The sequence below is a fragment of the Rhinatrema bivittatum genome, chromosome 7 (genome assembly GCF_901001135.1).
Source record: "Rhinatrema bivittatum chromosome 7, aRhiBiv1.1, whole genome shotgun sequence".
Classification (NCBI taxonomy): Eukaryota; Metazoa; Chordata; class Amphibia; order Gymnophiona; family Rhinatrematidae; genus Rhinatrema; species Rhinatrema bivittatum.
Window position 1 is genome coordinate 44532860 of NC_042621.1, and position 15848 is coordinate 44548707.

General features: G+C 46.7%; 1 protein-coding gene across 1 annotated transcript in view; it reads right to left on the bottom strand.

Moving 5' to 3' along the window:
* Window positions 1-255: 255 nt before the first annotated feature.
* Window positions 256-15848, bottom strand: part of LOC115095082 (cytochrome b5) — a 138135-nt gene continuing 122542 nt past the window's right edge. Inside the window, exons 4-5 of the mRNA XM_029608303.1 lie at window positions 2238-2272; window positions 256-1204 (exon numbers count right to left, since the gene is read on the bottom strand). Of these exons, the coding sequence (XP_029464163.1) occupies window positions 1108-1204; window positions 2238-2272 (132 nt within the window). The 3' untranslated portion in view covers window positions 256-1107. The remainder of the gene's footprint in view (window positions 1205-2237; window positions 2273-15848) is intronic.

Consider the following 15848-nt stretch of genomic DNA (forward strand, 5'->3'; position numbering starts at 1 on the left):
ACTCTTCTGGTAAAGTGGTGCCTAAAGGAAGAGGTACAGAATCCTGTAATTAGTGCTGCTCTATTATATTATTATTATTATCTACACTACCCAATAAATTAGGAAACTACCTCCTATTACTGCTGGGAGCTTGGCATGGACAACAGAGAATGGTTCACTCCATTAAGATCTGTTTGGTACTTATTCCAAATGACCTGGCTTGACCAGTGTCAAAGATAGGATGCCGGACTTGGACAGAGTATGGTATTTCTTACGTTCTTATCCAGAAAACTAGCATTCCTTTTTTTTTTTTTTTTTTTACCCTAGCAGCCTCCACTTGCTCCATTGAGCTTTCAGTTCAATTGGTAGGTGCCCAAATTAGACTACGATACTATAAGCCTTCACACGCTCATCTGTGGGTATTTCCTCACCCTCCTCCCTCTGTAACTTAAGCCATTACAGCGATGGTCCTCAGTAGCAGACCACAGATTATGGCTTGCTTCAGAAGCCATAATCCTACACTCAGATGTCCCCTGTTGTGCAATGCCTGGGAATCCTGAGTGCACGTGACCTTAGCTACTGCTGTTCTGAAGAGAAGAAACCATGCCTGTCTGCATGGCAGTGTGCAGCACTGGCCCTCAGCTATCAGGCCAGCCCCAAGGGACAGACATAGCAGCATGAAGTCTACAGCTAACACTTTCAACACCACATTTCATTTAGTATTTGGCCAATTATTTAAAATCACCACTTCTAAGGAATAAAGGCAGAAACGAGAGCCAGTGTGGGCAACTGCATTTTTATATTAATTAAATCCCTGATATTGCCTAGGAGCATCTTGAAACCAATCAGGCAGGAATTAGATGTTTCCTAAAATATGAAGGCATCACATCTCTGTACAACATTTAAAAAGAGAAAAATTATACAGTATCAAAAACCCACAGCATTATACAATCATTTGCATGCAATAGAAATGGTCCCAAAATTTACATTGAGCAAGGGAGGGCCTGGAAGTGATGGGGAAAAAAATGAGTGAAAGTCTCATTGCTGCCAGCTCTCAGTAAGCTTGACCCAGTGAAAGAGCAAGAGCCCAAAACCAGGACATCCCATCACACTTGTAGTGTCAAAGGCTCACGAGGATTTGCCTTCCAACATGTAATAGCGATACATGAGGCCTATGATGAGTACAGCAATGGCAGGGATCAGCCAGTTAGAGCAGGAACTAAAGCTGGAAGAGAAAAGAAAAAAGGTTACAGTTAGAGTAATTTAATATAATCATTTTGTTTGATGATGAACACAGACTGGTATTACCTATGCTCTTTCCTTTTACTTCACAGCACATGTAAGAGCTGCTCCCATGTAAAGTCATGGATCATGAGCCTCACTACAGAGCAATCCTGTCTGCAGGACAGAGCACTTCTTATCCCAAAAGACAAGCAAAGTGGCCCAAGCTGTTCCATTAGAATATAATTAATCATGTATAAAAGGTTATGGAAAGATCTGGAAAGCAGCAATGTCCTGCTGAATAAAAACATGTATTGCATAAACATTTTTAAGAATCTTTTATATGTTATGACAATCTCTCTCAAGCCCATTCATAATCACTATAAGCTTTATGATGTTCACCTCCTTCCCAAACTAGATGCCAAAAGGTTTTAGCAGATTTGCTATTAAAAAAAGGCTTGCTTTCTGCATTGTCTGTGGAAGTGTCTTGGACAATAGTATTTGTTTGCGGAGTACTTCATGAAGATTTAAAGACAACAGAACTGAGCATTAACACCGACTTCAAATGCAATCCAATGTTCCAGAAGAAACAGACACATGCAACTGTTCAGATTGCACATGAGACCACCACTGGAAATGGCCAGGTGAAAGCTATTTCTTTATCATCAAAATAATTTTCTGCCCTAGGCAGATGGTGTTTGGGGCCAAGTCTTTAATAACACTGCTACAGCTCCAGATCACTGGAGTAGGCATGTATTTCACAACATTCCCATACATGAAGGGGACAGCAACAATCCATTTCATAAATAAAAGTTAGGAAGCAGCTAGAAGTGTGGCAGTATGGGAGGTACTGTGGTTCCTGTCTCCCAGTAAAGAAGGGTTCTTTTACATAGCCTGGGGACGGTGGAGCACACACACTCACTTCATGGAATAACTCCCAACGACATGACTCACATGAACTACATCCTATTAGACAGAATGGCCATGCATCTGAAATAGCTGAGAATGCACAAGCAATATCTAATGGCACACTGTACCTTGAGAAGCTCGATGACCCGACTTCAAAAGGATCCTAAAAAAAGTTAAAGAAAAATACATATTCTCAGAACAGTTTGACCTGCTGGGTTCTCAAACAGTCAGATGCAAAGCAATGCGGGGACATTTACCAATGACACCTTGAGAGACTGCCAAACTTTGCTTCGTCTTGTGACAGTGATATGTATATGGGCAGTGGCACAGTTCAGGTACAGAGAATCTCTAGTTCTTATGATAGGGATGAAAACAATCTCTGAATTCAAGAAAGCATGGGATAAATACAGGGGATCTATGAGAGAGTGATGGGAATTGTAAGGGCTACATAAATTGGAGGGATGGGCAGACTAGATGGGCCATATGATCTTTTTCTGCCATCATGTTTCTATAAGAGAAAATTACCAGCATGCAGCATATTCTTCTCTTTTCCATTTCTGACATCACAAGGTAAATTGCTAAGGGCACGCCATCAGCTACTCTGATATGACCTTCTGGCAGAGCTGTAGTGACCCTATGGCTAATATGACCTTAGTCATACGTGCCATGCTGCCAGCACACTGCAAGCAGTTACTAAAACATGGAGGGACCAGAGCAGCACGTGCTCACGGTTACCCAGGTGGCAACAATCTGATAAATAGGCAGATTTTATTTATTTAAAAAAGTTTTTATATACCGCTTTTCCAATTATGTACTGCCTCCTCAAATATTCTAGTGCTGAATCAGTCTGTGCGGATCCAAAATAAGAAAGTGGCATCATGTGGGCCCATGCAGGCCAGAAGAAAAAGGACACAGCAGTTGATGCACTTGCACTATGGCCCTGCAGTGAATGTGGCATGTGTGGTTGGCCAGAAGCTTTGCTGCCTTACAAAGTGGAAAGTAGGCAGAATGGACACACCAAGTGGCCACAGCAGTGCAGGCCACGGAGATCCACAGCATGGGCAGTGCTGCTGGTCCTTTAGGCCCCACCTTCCCTCTACTCGTGCACTTCCTATTTCAAAGCAGGGAGGCTGTATGGCCCATGCTCTGGATCCACATGGTCTGTGCTGCTGACTATGCAGAAGAGAGGAGAGGAGAGGGAAGGGAATGGGGAAGAGAAGAATGATACTGCTATTCTAATATGCTGTAAACCACTTTTGGTGAATTTTATTTTCAAAAAAGCGGGTAATAAATTGATAAAAGTGGAAGGATGATGTGTAGAAAGAAAGAGTGAAGGGGAAGGATGAAAGGAAGGAGAGAGATGGGGAAATCAAGAGGAAAGAAAGAGGAAAAGGAGGGGAGAAAGAGGGGCGAGAGAAGGAAGGGTGGAGAAGATGACAAATGAGGGATATGCGATAGGATGGCAATATGTCAGAGGTGGGGAAAGGTGAATGTAGGGAAGAGAGCATCAAGGGATGTGTGCATTAAAGAAAGGGGGAGGAAAGAATGGAAGAGCACAGGTAGGATAAAGAGAAAAATTAGGAATGACATTAAGCACAAAAACAAAGATGGCAGTAGCCTGGAGGAAAGCCTATGAGAAGGAGCTTAGTGTTATATAAACTGAACTCCTTTTCATCTCCTCTAAACACTCACCTATCCCTATCCCTCCCGCCTTCTCCTCTTCTACTTTCCCTACCCTACACACGAAACCTGGGTGTCATACTTGACAACCAACTCACCTTTAAACCCTTCATCAAATCTATCCTCAGCAACTGCTATTTCAAGCTGCAAACCTTTAAAAAACTCAAACCTCTACTATATTTCTGATTTCCGTACAGTACTCCAGTCTATTATCTTTTCCAAAATAGACTACTGCAACGCTCTCCTGCTTGGCCTCCCTGCTACCCACATTAAACCTCTGCAACTCCTTAAGAATGCTACTGCTCGTATCCTCACAAACTCCAATAAAAAGGACCACATCACTCCTACTCTGATTGATCTTCATTGGCTACCGATACAATCACGTATCCTCTACAAAACTCTTACCCTCATTCACAAAAGCATTGCCAATGAGCATTACCACTGGATAAATCCCCCGCTCCTTCCTCGAACTTCCACAAGACCAACATGCTCCTCTCTCTGAGGAACCCTCTGCATTCCCTCTATCAAATCCACTAGACTCATCTCCACAACAAACAGAGCTTTCTCGCTTGCTGGCCCCACCCTTTGGAACTCCATGCCCCCTGACCTACGCACTGAAACTTCCACACCCAAATTTAAAAAAAACCTCGAAACGTGGCTCTTCCTACAAGCCTACACCTCTTTATCTACCCCCGCTAATTCTACTCCTTCTGTGACCAACTGCTAAAAATCTCATTGCATTATGTTTGAAAATACGAAAAGCACTCCTGAAATTTTACAATCTCTCCAAATGTCTAGTTTTTTGTATATAAACTAAGCCTGATGCCAAATCCTTTAAATCTAAGCAGTACTACCTTTAGGCCATGCAATTTCCCCTGTTTTTCCCCCTAAAAATTCAGCAATTACAATGAATATATTTTTGAACCTTGTACATAGCTTTCCTCTTTTTCATTTGTTTATCCCCCTCTCCCAATTTATGCTACTCCCAGTTGAATATTTTAACTATTTTTTCAGGTTCTTGTTGTATACCATTGGTTTTTGTTCTTTGTAAAGGCCATGCCTATTTGATACTCAAGCTATCATTGTTCTAAGTTATCTGTAAACCGATACGATGTGCAAACTGTTTTCGGTATATAAAATCTTTAAAATAAATAAATAAATGTTTGTCGGCTTGCGGGATGCCCCTGCGAGCTGGTGCACTCACCCAGGCCCCTGGACTGGCCTTGTGGCGGGATGCTGCCGCTCCTCTGATGCGAAACAAGACGCTACCGCTTTCCTGCCTCCTGCTGCGCCCCCTAGGTGTGTGCACTTAGGGGCGCAACCTGGCCAGATTTCAAGGGACTACAGCAGGAAAAGCCCCATGGTGCTCACGGATGATGTCATCTGCCTAGCACTATAAAGAGCCTCTTCTGACACTGACTCACTGCCTCAGCAACGGGTCGCTTGCATCCTAAGCTGTGCTGAGTTGCTGCATCACAGATTTCTGTTCCTAGCCACCTGTTCCAGTACCTGCTGTCTACTTGCCTACCCGGCTCGTCTCTCCAACCTGCCTGCTCACCTTGCCTGATAGTCTCTCCAGCCTGCATCCTACCCTACTTGCTTATCTCATCCCTCCTAGCCCTGTCTTCTTCAAACTGACTCTGACTGACCACAGCCTGGACCTTGACAATTTTTGCCTGCCACCTGTACCTGACCACAGCCTGAACCAGGACCATCTGTCTGCTGCCTGCCTCTGACCCTAGCCACATCCGGGACTTCCCACCGCACTACTCTTCAGACTGCCGCCTAAGTCCTGCTGGCCCCCGAAACCCGAGGGCTTAACCTAAGGGGAACAGAGCTGGGTAGAGGTGAAGCCACAGACCAGTCTCACATCAGGCCATTGGCCGGCCCCTGTCACATGGTAGGAGCACTGGCTGGCCGGTGCCATCTTTAAAGATGGCCGCCGCCAAGTCAGACCTGCCAGCTGACCTAACCTACAAGGGCTTTCTCCTTGTAGGTTAAGTCAACCTCCCCATAGCACCAAGGGTCCACAATCCTTATAGGTTGCTGAGGCCATGGACCTGGAGGTCCTGTTATCGCTCCAGGCCATTCCAGGCCTGACCCAACATGTTCAGGAACAGCAGCCCATCCTGAACCAAGTTACTGCAGCCTTAGAGAAATTTGCCATCCCTATGGATGTCTTGACACCAGAACCAGTTCTTCCTGTTATGGTTGCCTCTCCCCCTAACGCCACTACTGTACTCAGGACTGGTCTAGAAAAGGGGAGGACACCAGGAACTGGTTTCCAGAAGTCATCAACATTTTTCAGGAGTTAAAACACACCTCAAGGTCCCTGCCTGCGACACCAAACGTCCTTTCATTGTGGAGATAGATGCCTCTACCCTCGATGTAGGGGCTGTCCTCAGTCAACACAATTCCAAAGGGACACTGCTACTTGCTCCTTTTTCTACAGGAAGTTTTCCACAGCAGAAAGAAATTACATGATTGGAGACTGCAAACCTCTGGCAGTCAAGTTAGCCTTGGAAGAATGGAGACTCCTCTTAGAGGGTGCCAAGCACCAGATTACCATCTATATAGACCACAAGAACCTAGATTACCTTTAGCAAGCACAACAACTTAATCCCAGTTAGGCTCACTGGTCCCTTTTCATTTGCCAGTTTGATTTTGAGTCCATGACTGAGTGGCTGCAAATAATCTGCGGGCAGACACGCTCCCCCACTCCTTAATCAGAAGATGTCACAGAAGCACCACAGCACATCAATGATCCTGCAAGAATCATCCTTGCTTTTGCCACTCCTGTTCCTCCTGCGAAGACGGTTGTCCCTCAGAGGCTCCAGGAAAAGTGTTGAAATGGGCGCACAATTCCTATTTAGCTGGTCATCTCAGACTAGCCCAAACTCTTGACCTCTTGCATTGCCACTACTGGTGGCCCCAAGTCAAGAAACACATGAAGGACTACATGCATTCCTGTCCTACTCGTGTGCAGAACAAACCTGTTCGTGCCTGATCCCGGGAGTTGTTAAAGCCATTGCCAGCCCCCAAGGAACTCTAGACGCACATTTCTTCAGACTTCATTGTGGATCTCCCTCTCTCATATAACTCCACTGTGGTATGGGTCATAGTGGACAGAATCTCTAAAATGGCTCACTTTATACCACTTTCTGGACTGCCTTTGGCTCTTAGCTAACCCGCCTCTTCGTTCAGCATGAGTTCAGGCTACACAGTCTACCATTTCACATCTTGTCTGATCTGGTGTCCAATTCACTGCCTGCTATTGGAAGACTCTCTTGCCAGAAGCTCAGCATCAGGCTGTGATGAAAACTAAGGTAGTGCCTTCAGGACAATGGGCAGATGAAAAGGATCAACTAGGTTCTCAGGATCTTTCTCCGATTGTATATTAACAAAATACAAGATGATTGGGCCATCCTACTTCCTTGGACAGAGTTCTTACATGACAATCATGAAAGCAGTGCCACAGTTTCCTCTCCATTCCAGATTGTCTATGGCAAGCACCCTTGAGTACCCCCCTTCCTCTACTTCTTGCTGTGGACTTTCCAGCAGCCCATCTCAAAACCGAGAAACTTCAAGACCTCTGGAGACAAACCAAACCAATCTACAGATCTTGCAGGCAGGTGCCTAGGCGAAGAAATATGCAGATGCTTGATGTCAACTAGCACCACAATTCAACGTGGGTGACCTTGTATGGCTAAGTACCAAACCCTTACGCCTTTATGTTCCCTTGCTCTGCTTGGCACCACAATTCATTGGACCTTATCCCATCCAATGACAAGTGGGACCGTTAACCTACTTACTAAAGCTCCCCATCTCTCCAAGTATCCATAACATGTTTCTTATTTCTCTGTTCAAGTCACTGGTCCTTTTCTGGCCCATCAGGAAGACACCCGCACCTACGGTAATAACCTCAGAAGTGGACACATCAGGATCTTTTGCACCTCATTGACTCTCATATATGGCAAAAAACTGGAATCTCTCATCACCTGGAAACACTTCAGACTAGAGGAGAATTCTTGGGAGCCTGCCACTGACCTCAAAGCACACTTTCTGGTGAGAAAATTTCATAGACAATTCCCCTCCAAACCTAAGACTGATTTTCAGGAAAGGGCTTAAGGGTGGAGGGGGAGTACTGTTACGTTTCCTGGCTCGTGGGATGCCGTGAGCCGGTGCACTTATCAAGGCCACTGGACTGGCCATGTGGCAGGACGCTGCCACTTCCCTGCTCCCCTATAAGAAAAGGCTAAAGATGTTAGGGCTGTTCAGCTTGGAGAAGAGACGGCTGAAGGGAGGACATGATAGAGGTCTTTAAAATCATGAGAGGTCTAGAACGGGTAAATATGAATTGGTTATTTACTATTTCAGATAATAGAAGGACTAGGGGGCATTCCATGAAGTTAGCAAGTAGCACATTTAAAACTAATCAGAGAAAATTCTTTTTTACTCAAACGCACAATTAAGCTCTAGAATTTGTTGCCAGAGGATGTGGTTAGTACAGTTAATGTAGCTGGGTTTAAAAAAGGTTTGGATAAGTTCATGGAGGAGAAGTCCATTAACTAATATTAATCAAGTTGTCTTAGAGAATAGACAATGCTACTACTGGCATCAGAAGCATGGGATCTAGGGATGTGAATCATGTGCCCGATCGTCTTAACGATTGGGTTCGGCTGGAGGGAGAAAAAAAATCTGATCGGTGGAGATGTGAATCGGTTCCGATTCACATAGTTAATTTTTTTTTTTTTTAGTGAGGCCCAACCCTTTAAAATTGACCCCTTACCTTCCCCCACCCTCCCGAACCCCCCCAAAACTTTTTACGAGTACCTGGTGGTCCAGTGGGGGTGCGGGGACCGATCTCCTGCTCTCAGGCCATTGGCGCCATATATTGGCTGCCACTCAAAAATGGCGCCGATGGCCCGATAAAAAAACAAACCCACCCGACCCTTTAAAAATTACCCCTTAGCTTCCCCCACCCTCCCGATCCCCCTAAAACATTTTAAAATTACCTGGTGGTACAGTGGTGGTCCTGGGAGTGATCTCCCGTTCTCGGGCCGTCGGCTGCCACTCAAAGATGGCGCCGCACTGGATGGCCGGCGCCATCTTTAAAGATGGCACCGGCTGGCTGGCGCACTGTTAACCCGCAATCAAACATGCGTTTTCGACGCGCTAGCTTTACCCCTTATTCAGTAAGGGGTAATAGCGTGTCGAAAATGCACGTCCAACCCCCCCGAACCTAATAGCGCCCGCAACATGCAAATGCATGTTGATGGCCCTATTAGGTATTCCCGCACGATTCAGTAAGTAAAATGAGCAGCCTAGCCGCACATTTTACTTTAAGAAATTAGCGCCTACCCAAAGGTAGGTATTAATCTCTGCCAGCACTGGGAAAGTGCACAGAAAAGCAGTAAAAACTGCTTTTCTGTGCACAGAAAAGTAAAAACTGCTTTTCTGTGTACCCTCCGACTTAATATCATGGCGATATTAAGTCGGAGGTCCCGAAAGTTAAAAAAAAAAAAAAGAAAAAAGAAAAAAAAATTTGAAATAGGCCCGCGGCTCGAAAACCAGACGCTCAATTTTGCCGGTGTCCGGTTTCAGAACCCGTGGCTGTCAGCAGGCTCGAGAACAGACGCCAGCAAAATTGAGCGTTGGCTGACAAACCGCTGACAGCTGCCGCTCCTGTCCGAAAAGAGGCGCTAGGGACACTAGCGCGTCCCTAGCGCCTCTTTTTACCGCCGGCCCTCATTTAAATGAATTAAATTACTGTATCGCGCGCACAGGAAAGTGTCCTATGCGCGCGCTGGGAGAGCGGGCGCTCGCCCGCTCTCCCGCGATTTTTACTGTATCAGCCCGTTGGTTAGGTGCCTGTGGGTTTAGTAGAGGTCAGGAGCAGGCTATAGTTACATATTCACCCATGTGTGAGGACTACCATCCTGCTTGTCCTAGGAGAAAGCAGAGTTGTTTACCTGTAACAGTTGTTCTCCTAGGACAGCAGGATGCTAGTCCTCAAGAAACCTGCCCACCACCCCACGGAGTTGGGTTTTGTTGTGCTTATTTCATTTTTTCATATTTCTATATTACGAGACTGAAAGCGACCCCGTGTGGACGCGAGGATAGTGGCATGCTCAGTGTGCCAGTTAAAGTTTCTAGAAACTTTGACAAAAGTTTTCCGTGCCGGGACTCCATCTGATGATGTCACCCATGTGTGAGGACTAACAGCCTGCTCTTCTGGGGAGTGGTCAAATCCCCGCTTCCCCAAAAGCAGAAAGTTTATTATCCATACACAAAGCTGCTCAGCTCAGAGGCTGTCTTGATGAGCTCAGTGCTTAGCAATGCACAGGCACAATCTCCAGCCTTGCTCCTTGGGCCAGCAGCACTATGAGGTGATGGGAGGGAACAAACAGCATCACAGAAGAAACAAAACTGACAATTTCTAAATGAGTTTCTTCATGAATGACGACATCAGTATATTTTGAATCCTTACCTTGATGGCACAAACACTTCCAGAACTCCACCCCCACTCCAGTACATTTTTCATAAGCTTCACAATTATTTATTTTATACAAGAGATCTGCTGTCATGATCTATGTCTAGCACATGTGTGCCCAGGCTGGAGCTATATATAGCACTAGTAAAGCTACAAACGTCCTGTAAAAAGAGGACAAAACAAAGCAGTGAAGTTTGTCTTATAAATACACACAAACAGGGAGCTTGGTGCCTATTAAGAAATTTTTCTTCATTTGTAGAGGGTGAAAAAATATTTATAAAACTCAGAATGTGTTTAAGGAGTGAAGGCAAAATATGATTTTCCCTTGTTACCTTTTTGCTTATTTATTTTTTGTTTCCTTGGCTTTTTCTCATTTTTGCTTTCTTGTAGTTTATCAGGTTTAGATTTTTTTTTTCCCACTCGATTTTTTAAAATCTCTCCCTATAGCCTTCTTTTTCATGGGGGCAGGGAACAGTCCACGTCGGCAGTAATGACTTCCCACTGGGCCAGCATCTCACTGAAGTGATGGCAGTGGCTCCTTGCTTCAGATCAGGTCAGCAACGTGAGGCACCCAGGAATTTTTTTTTTTTTGCACAATAATTATTGAGTCAAGGGTTATAAACAACTCGAACATCAAACATCGTTCCCCCACAAATCAGCAGTTGCTCAGCAAAAAAAACAACAGTGGTAACAATGCATAATCTCCATTGTCTGAACTTGAAATCCAGAAGGTCTGCTTGGCACTCAAACCCTAGACCCCCCGTTTTCCTTTTTCACATCTACAGACCCCATCCCAAACTACACCCCCCAGCCCTCCCCTACCAGCTACCGCCGCCCAGGGTGTGGTACTTCACCCTCGACGGCCTCCCCTGAACCCCCTTACCCCCCGTCCCAGTCCCACACTCACACTCCCTCCCCCCCCCCACCACTCCCCCCAAACCCGAAACCAAGGAAAGAACCTAAGTCCAGTCATTAGCATATCCTGCGAGAAGCAAAGTTGCTTGTGCCCCTCCAGGGAGGCCGCAAAAATAGGCTTGCCAACAGGCCTCATACTGTTTGTCTCTTTTGCGATGTCCCAAGATGCAGTCCATACGTTCCATTTGCAGTTCCGACATCATTCTGGTAGACCAGGCTGCCACTGAGGGCACGCCCTGGGGCTCCACCCATACAGAGAGAATAGTCCTACAAGCCAACAACATCGCGAGTCGTGCAAATTTAGCTTTGGCCAGTGGGCAGGGGCGCGATCCTCGCAACGGATGAGTGAGCAGTTCAACTCCCCCACAGCGGGCTGGAAGGCCAGTACATTGAGCGATGCTATTCCGCACCTGAGACCAAAATGGAGTAACGGTAGAGCAAAAAAGGAGCCGATGTAGCAGGGTGCCTTCCTCCACACCACATTTTATACAAAGCGGGGTATCCGTAAAACCCATGCGAAACCGCCGGACATCATCATAATAAGAAAAGTGGAAGATTCGGTACTGTAACTCCCGAAGGCTCATATCTGGATTTTGAGTGTGCAGGGACTGAAACCAATGTCGCAACTGCTCTGCGGTCACTTCACTATGCAAAATAGTCGACCACTTAGAGGCTAGCCCAGCAAGATGGTCCATCTTTTTGTAATCCACACACAGTCGTTTCCATCGTGTAATGGAGTTAGCGAGGCAGATAGTGTCAGACAGTTTAGTGGCGAATGAGAGTTCCGCAGCCACCTCCGCCCTGGACCAGTGAAGCGTCTGGACATAATGGCGCGCTTGTAGATATCCAAAAAAATGCTTATTCAACAATTGGTAAGTTCTGCTAAAGGTTTGAAAGTCCAAAAGCTCATGTGTGTCTGGGTCAAACAGGTGATACAAATACACCACCCCATTGGAAGCCCAAAACTGAAAGCTGCCTCGGCAGTCACGCCCCGGCAGAAAGTCCAGGTTGCCCAGCAACGGTGTTAGCAGCGAGGAAAGGCCCCGCAGACCACTCACCTGGCGCAGCCAGCGCCAAGCCTTGATGCAGGGGTACAGCAAGCATCTTGGATACACTAAAGCCTGTAATTTCTTCGCATCCACCTGGAGGAGGGAAAGTGGCAACCATGGAGCAGACATAAAAGTTAACAACCCTTCTTCACAATAACAGTACTTCCCCGTTAACCATTCCCCCACAAACCTCAGTTGGCAGGCCACATTGTAAAGCCGGAAGTCCGGCAAACCGTATCCCCCCACCTCCCGGGCATGTTCCAACATGTTATATTTTATCCTCGCCCGTTTCCCCTGCCATAAGAAACGAGACAGCCCCCTGCGGAGCCGCTGCACGTCCCTAACTGTTAACCAACAGGGTATCATATGTAGCAAATAAAGGAGTTTAGGGAGAAGGATCATTTTAAGCAGCGCACACCTCCCAAAAAAACTTAATGGAAGGAGGTTCCAGGCCGTCAATTGCGATAAATGGCATCAGTTTTTTCGGTAATGTTAAGGCCATACATAAGCCGCAGGTCCCTTGGGACCCAGATCCCCAAGTATCGAAGCTTCCCAGGCGCCCAGGTAAAGGGAAAGGAGCCTTGCCAACTACGCTGGAGCCCCGGAGAGAGAGCCAAGGCCTCCGATTTGGAGTAATTGATTTTGAGTCCTGCGATTTCCCGGAACTGATCAAAAAGTTGAATTACCGGCACGCTGCGACGTGGGCGTCTGACAAACAATAAAATATCGTCCGCAAAAAGCGCTACCTTAGCCGGGTGTCCACTCTGGCTAAGCCCTGAAAAACCCTTTTCCCCGCGCAGACGAGTGGCCAGAGGCTCGACGGCTAACACAAAGAGGAGCGGCGATAAGGGGCACCCCTGCCTCACCCCGCAGTGAAGCGGAAATGGCTCTGTAATGACCCCATTTAGTAAAAGCCGAGCACACGGGGAGTTATATAAAGCCCGGAGCCACGCCACAAACGCCCTGTTGAAGCCGTATTGGCCCAGCATCCAGAACATATACTCCCAGGACACAGAGTCAAACGCCTTTTCGGCATCTAGGCTCAGGATCATGGCTTCCTCCATCGAATGGTAGCTCAGTGCTGCTATAAGCCGCCGTATATTACGTACCCCCTGGCGCCCCCGAACAAAACCAGTTTGGTCCCCTCCAATTATCGTGGGTAAGATGCAATTAAGCCGGGCCGCTAACACCGCCGCTAAGATTTTTATATCTACGTTGAGCAGGGAGATAGCAAATGTTGCTTACCTGATGTAACAGGTGTTCTCACAGGACAGCAGGATGTTAGTCCTCACAAATGGGTGACATCGAGGATGGAGCCCAACCACGGAAAACTTCTGTCAAAGTTTCAGGAACTTTGACTGGCCCCTACTGGGCATGCCCAGCACGGCACTAACCCTGCAGCCAGCAGGGGTCTCCCTTCAGTCTTGTTTCAAAGCTACAGGCAGTGCCGAAAATAAAATAAAAACGAACCCAACACCGCGGGGTGGCGGGCGGGGTTTCGTGAGGACTAACATCCTGCTGTCCTGTGAGAACACCTGTTACATCAGGTAAGCAACATTTGCTTTCTCACAGGACAAGCAGGATAGTTGTCCTCACAAATGGGTGAGTACCGAGCTGAGGATGTCCTAACATGCACCAAATGTACCCAACGGCGTGCAACAGGCACAACAACTGGGGTGGAATTTGGTAGAGGGCATCCGCACCCTACCGGGAAGGTGGAAGGGTGTTGGTACCTCATGTTGGAAAAAGGTTACGCAAGACAGATTGGCCGAAGATGGAATCCTGTCTTCCAGCTTTGTCCAAACAGTAGTGGGCTGCAAATGTATGGAGGGAACTCCAGGTTGCAGCCTTGCAGATGTCAGGAAGCGGCACCGATCGAAGGTGTGCTACTGAAGTCGCCATGGCCCTCACAGAGTGTGCTTTAACACGGTCTTGAAATGGAATGGCAGCCTGCTGATAACAGAAGGAGATGCAATCCGCCAACCAGGAGGAAAGAGCCTGCTTACCCACAGGTTGCCCTAACTTGTTAGGATGGAAAGAGACGAATAGTTGAGTGCTCTTCCTGTGAGCAACTGTACGGTCTAGATAAAAAGCTAGAGCTCGTTTACAGTCTAGGGTATGCAGAGTCTGTTCCCCGGAGTTGGAGTGGGGCCTGGGAAAGAAGATAGGTAGTATGATGGATTGATTAATATGAAACTCCGAAACTACCTTAGGTAAAAATTTAGGGTGAGTGCGGAGTACCGCCCGGTCCTGCAGGAGTTTAGTGTAAGGCGGATAGGTAACTAGGGCCTGTAATTCACTAACCCTGCGAGCTGAAGTGATAGCCAAAAGGAATAACACTTTCCATGTGAGATATTTTAAGTCACAGGAGTAAAGAGGTTCGAAAGGTGGTTTCATAAGGCAACCAAGAACCAGGTTAAGGTCCCAAGATGGGGCCGGAGGACGTAAAGGTGGCTTCAAATGGAGCAATCCTTTAAGAAAACGTGTAACAAGGGGTTGTACTGAAATAGGAAATATGGAAGGCTGCTACCGCACTGACATGCATTCTAATGGAAGAGGTCTTTAGACCTGATTTTGATAGATGCCAGAGATAGTCCAAGAATTTAGAAATTGGACAGGAAAGGGGATCAAGGGACTGAGAAGTGCACCATGATGTATACCTTTTCCATTTGTAGGAATAAGATTTCCTTGTGGAAGGCTTTCGTGAAGCGATCAGGACACGAGAAACTGAATCCGAAAGGTCAAACGGTTGAAGGACTAACCTTTCAACATCCATGCCGTCAGGGACAAGGCTTGGAGGTTGGGATGGAGGAGGCATCCGTCGTTTTGAGTGATCAGATGCGGGTCCTTTCCCAGAGGAATGTGCCTGCGGATGGAGAGATCCTGGAGTATGGGAAACCACACTTGGCGGTGCTATCAGGATCATAGTTCCCCTGTCCTGACGTAGCTTCACGAGAGTCTTCGATAGAAGAGGAAGTGGAGGGAATGCATAGAGCAGACCGGTTGTCCACATGAGGGAGAATGCATCCCTCGGCCGAGAGTGCTGGCTCCGAATGAGAGAGCAGTAATTGTCCACTTTGTGGTTCTGAGGGGACGCAAAGAGGCCTATGTGGGGATAACCCCATTTGTGAAACAGAGAGGTCGCTACCAAGGGGTCGAGTGACCACTCGTGTGGTTGGAAGACACGGCTCAGCTGGTCTGCCAATACATTGTCTACTCCCAGCAGGTAGGTGGCCCTGAGGTACATAGAGTGGGAGAGGGCTTCTGCCCAAATCTGCACAGCTTCCTGACACAGAAGGAAGGAGCCTGTGCCTCCCTGCTTGTTTATGTACCACATGGCCACCTGGTTGTCCGTCTGAATTATTTATTTTATTTATTTATTTATTGTTTTTGTTATACCGAGTTTCATGATAGGCATCACATCAACCCGGTTTACAAATAACAAGGAGTGTAAAGCATAACGTAACGTAAAAAACAATATTTTCAATAAGAACCTTGAACTTTAAATACAGTGAATCAGAAAAAGGGAGAGGGAAAGTTACAAAAAACAAGGAAAATAAACTTGGGATGGAAGGGGAGAAATTGAACAGCACAATATTTAC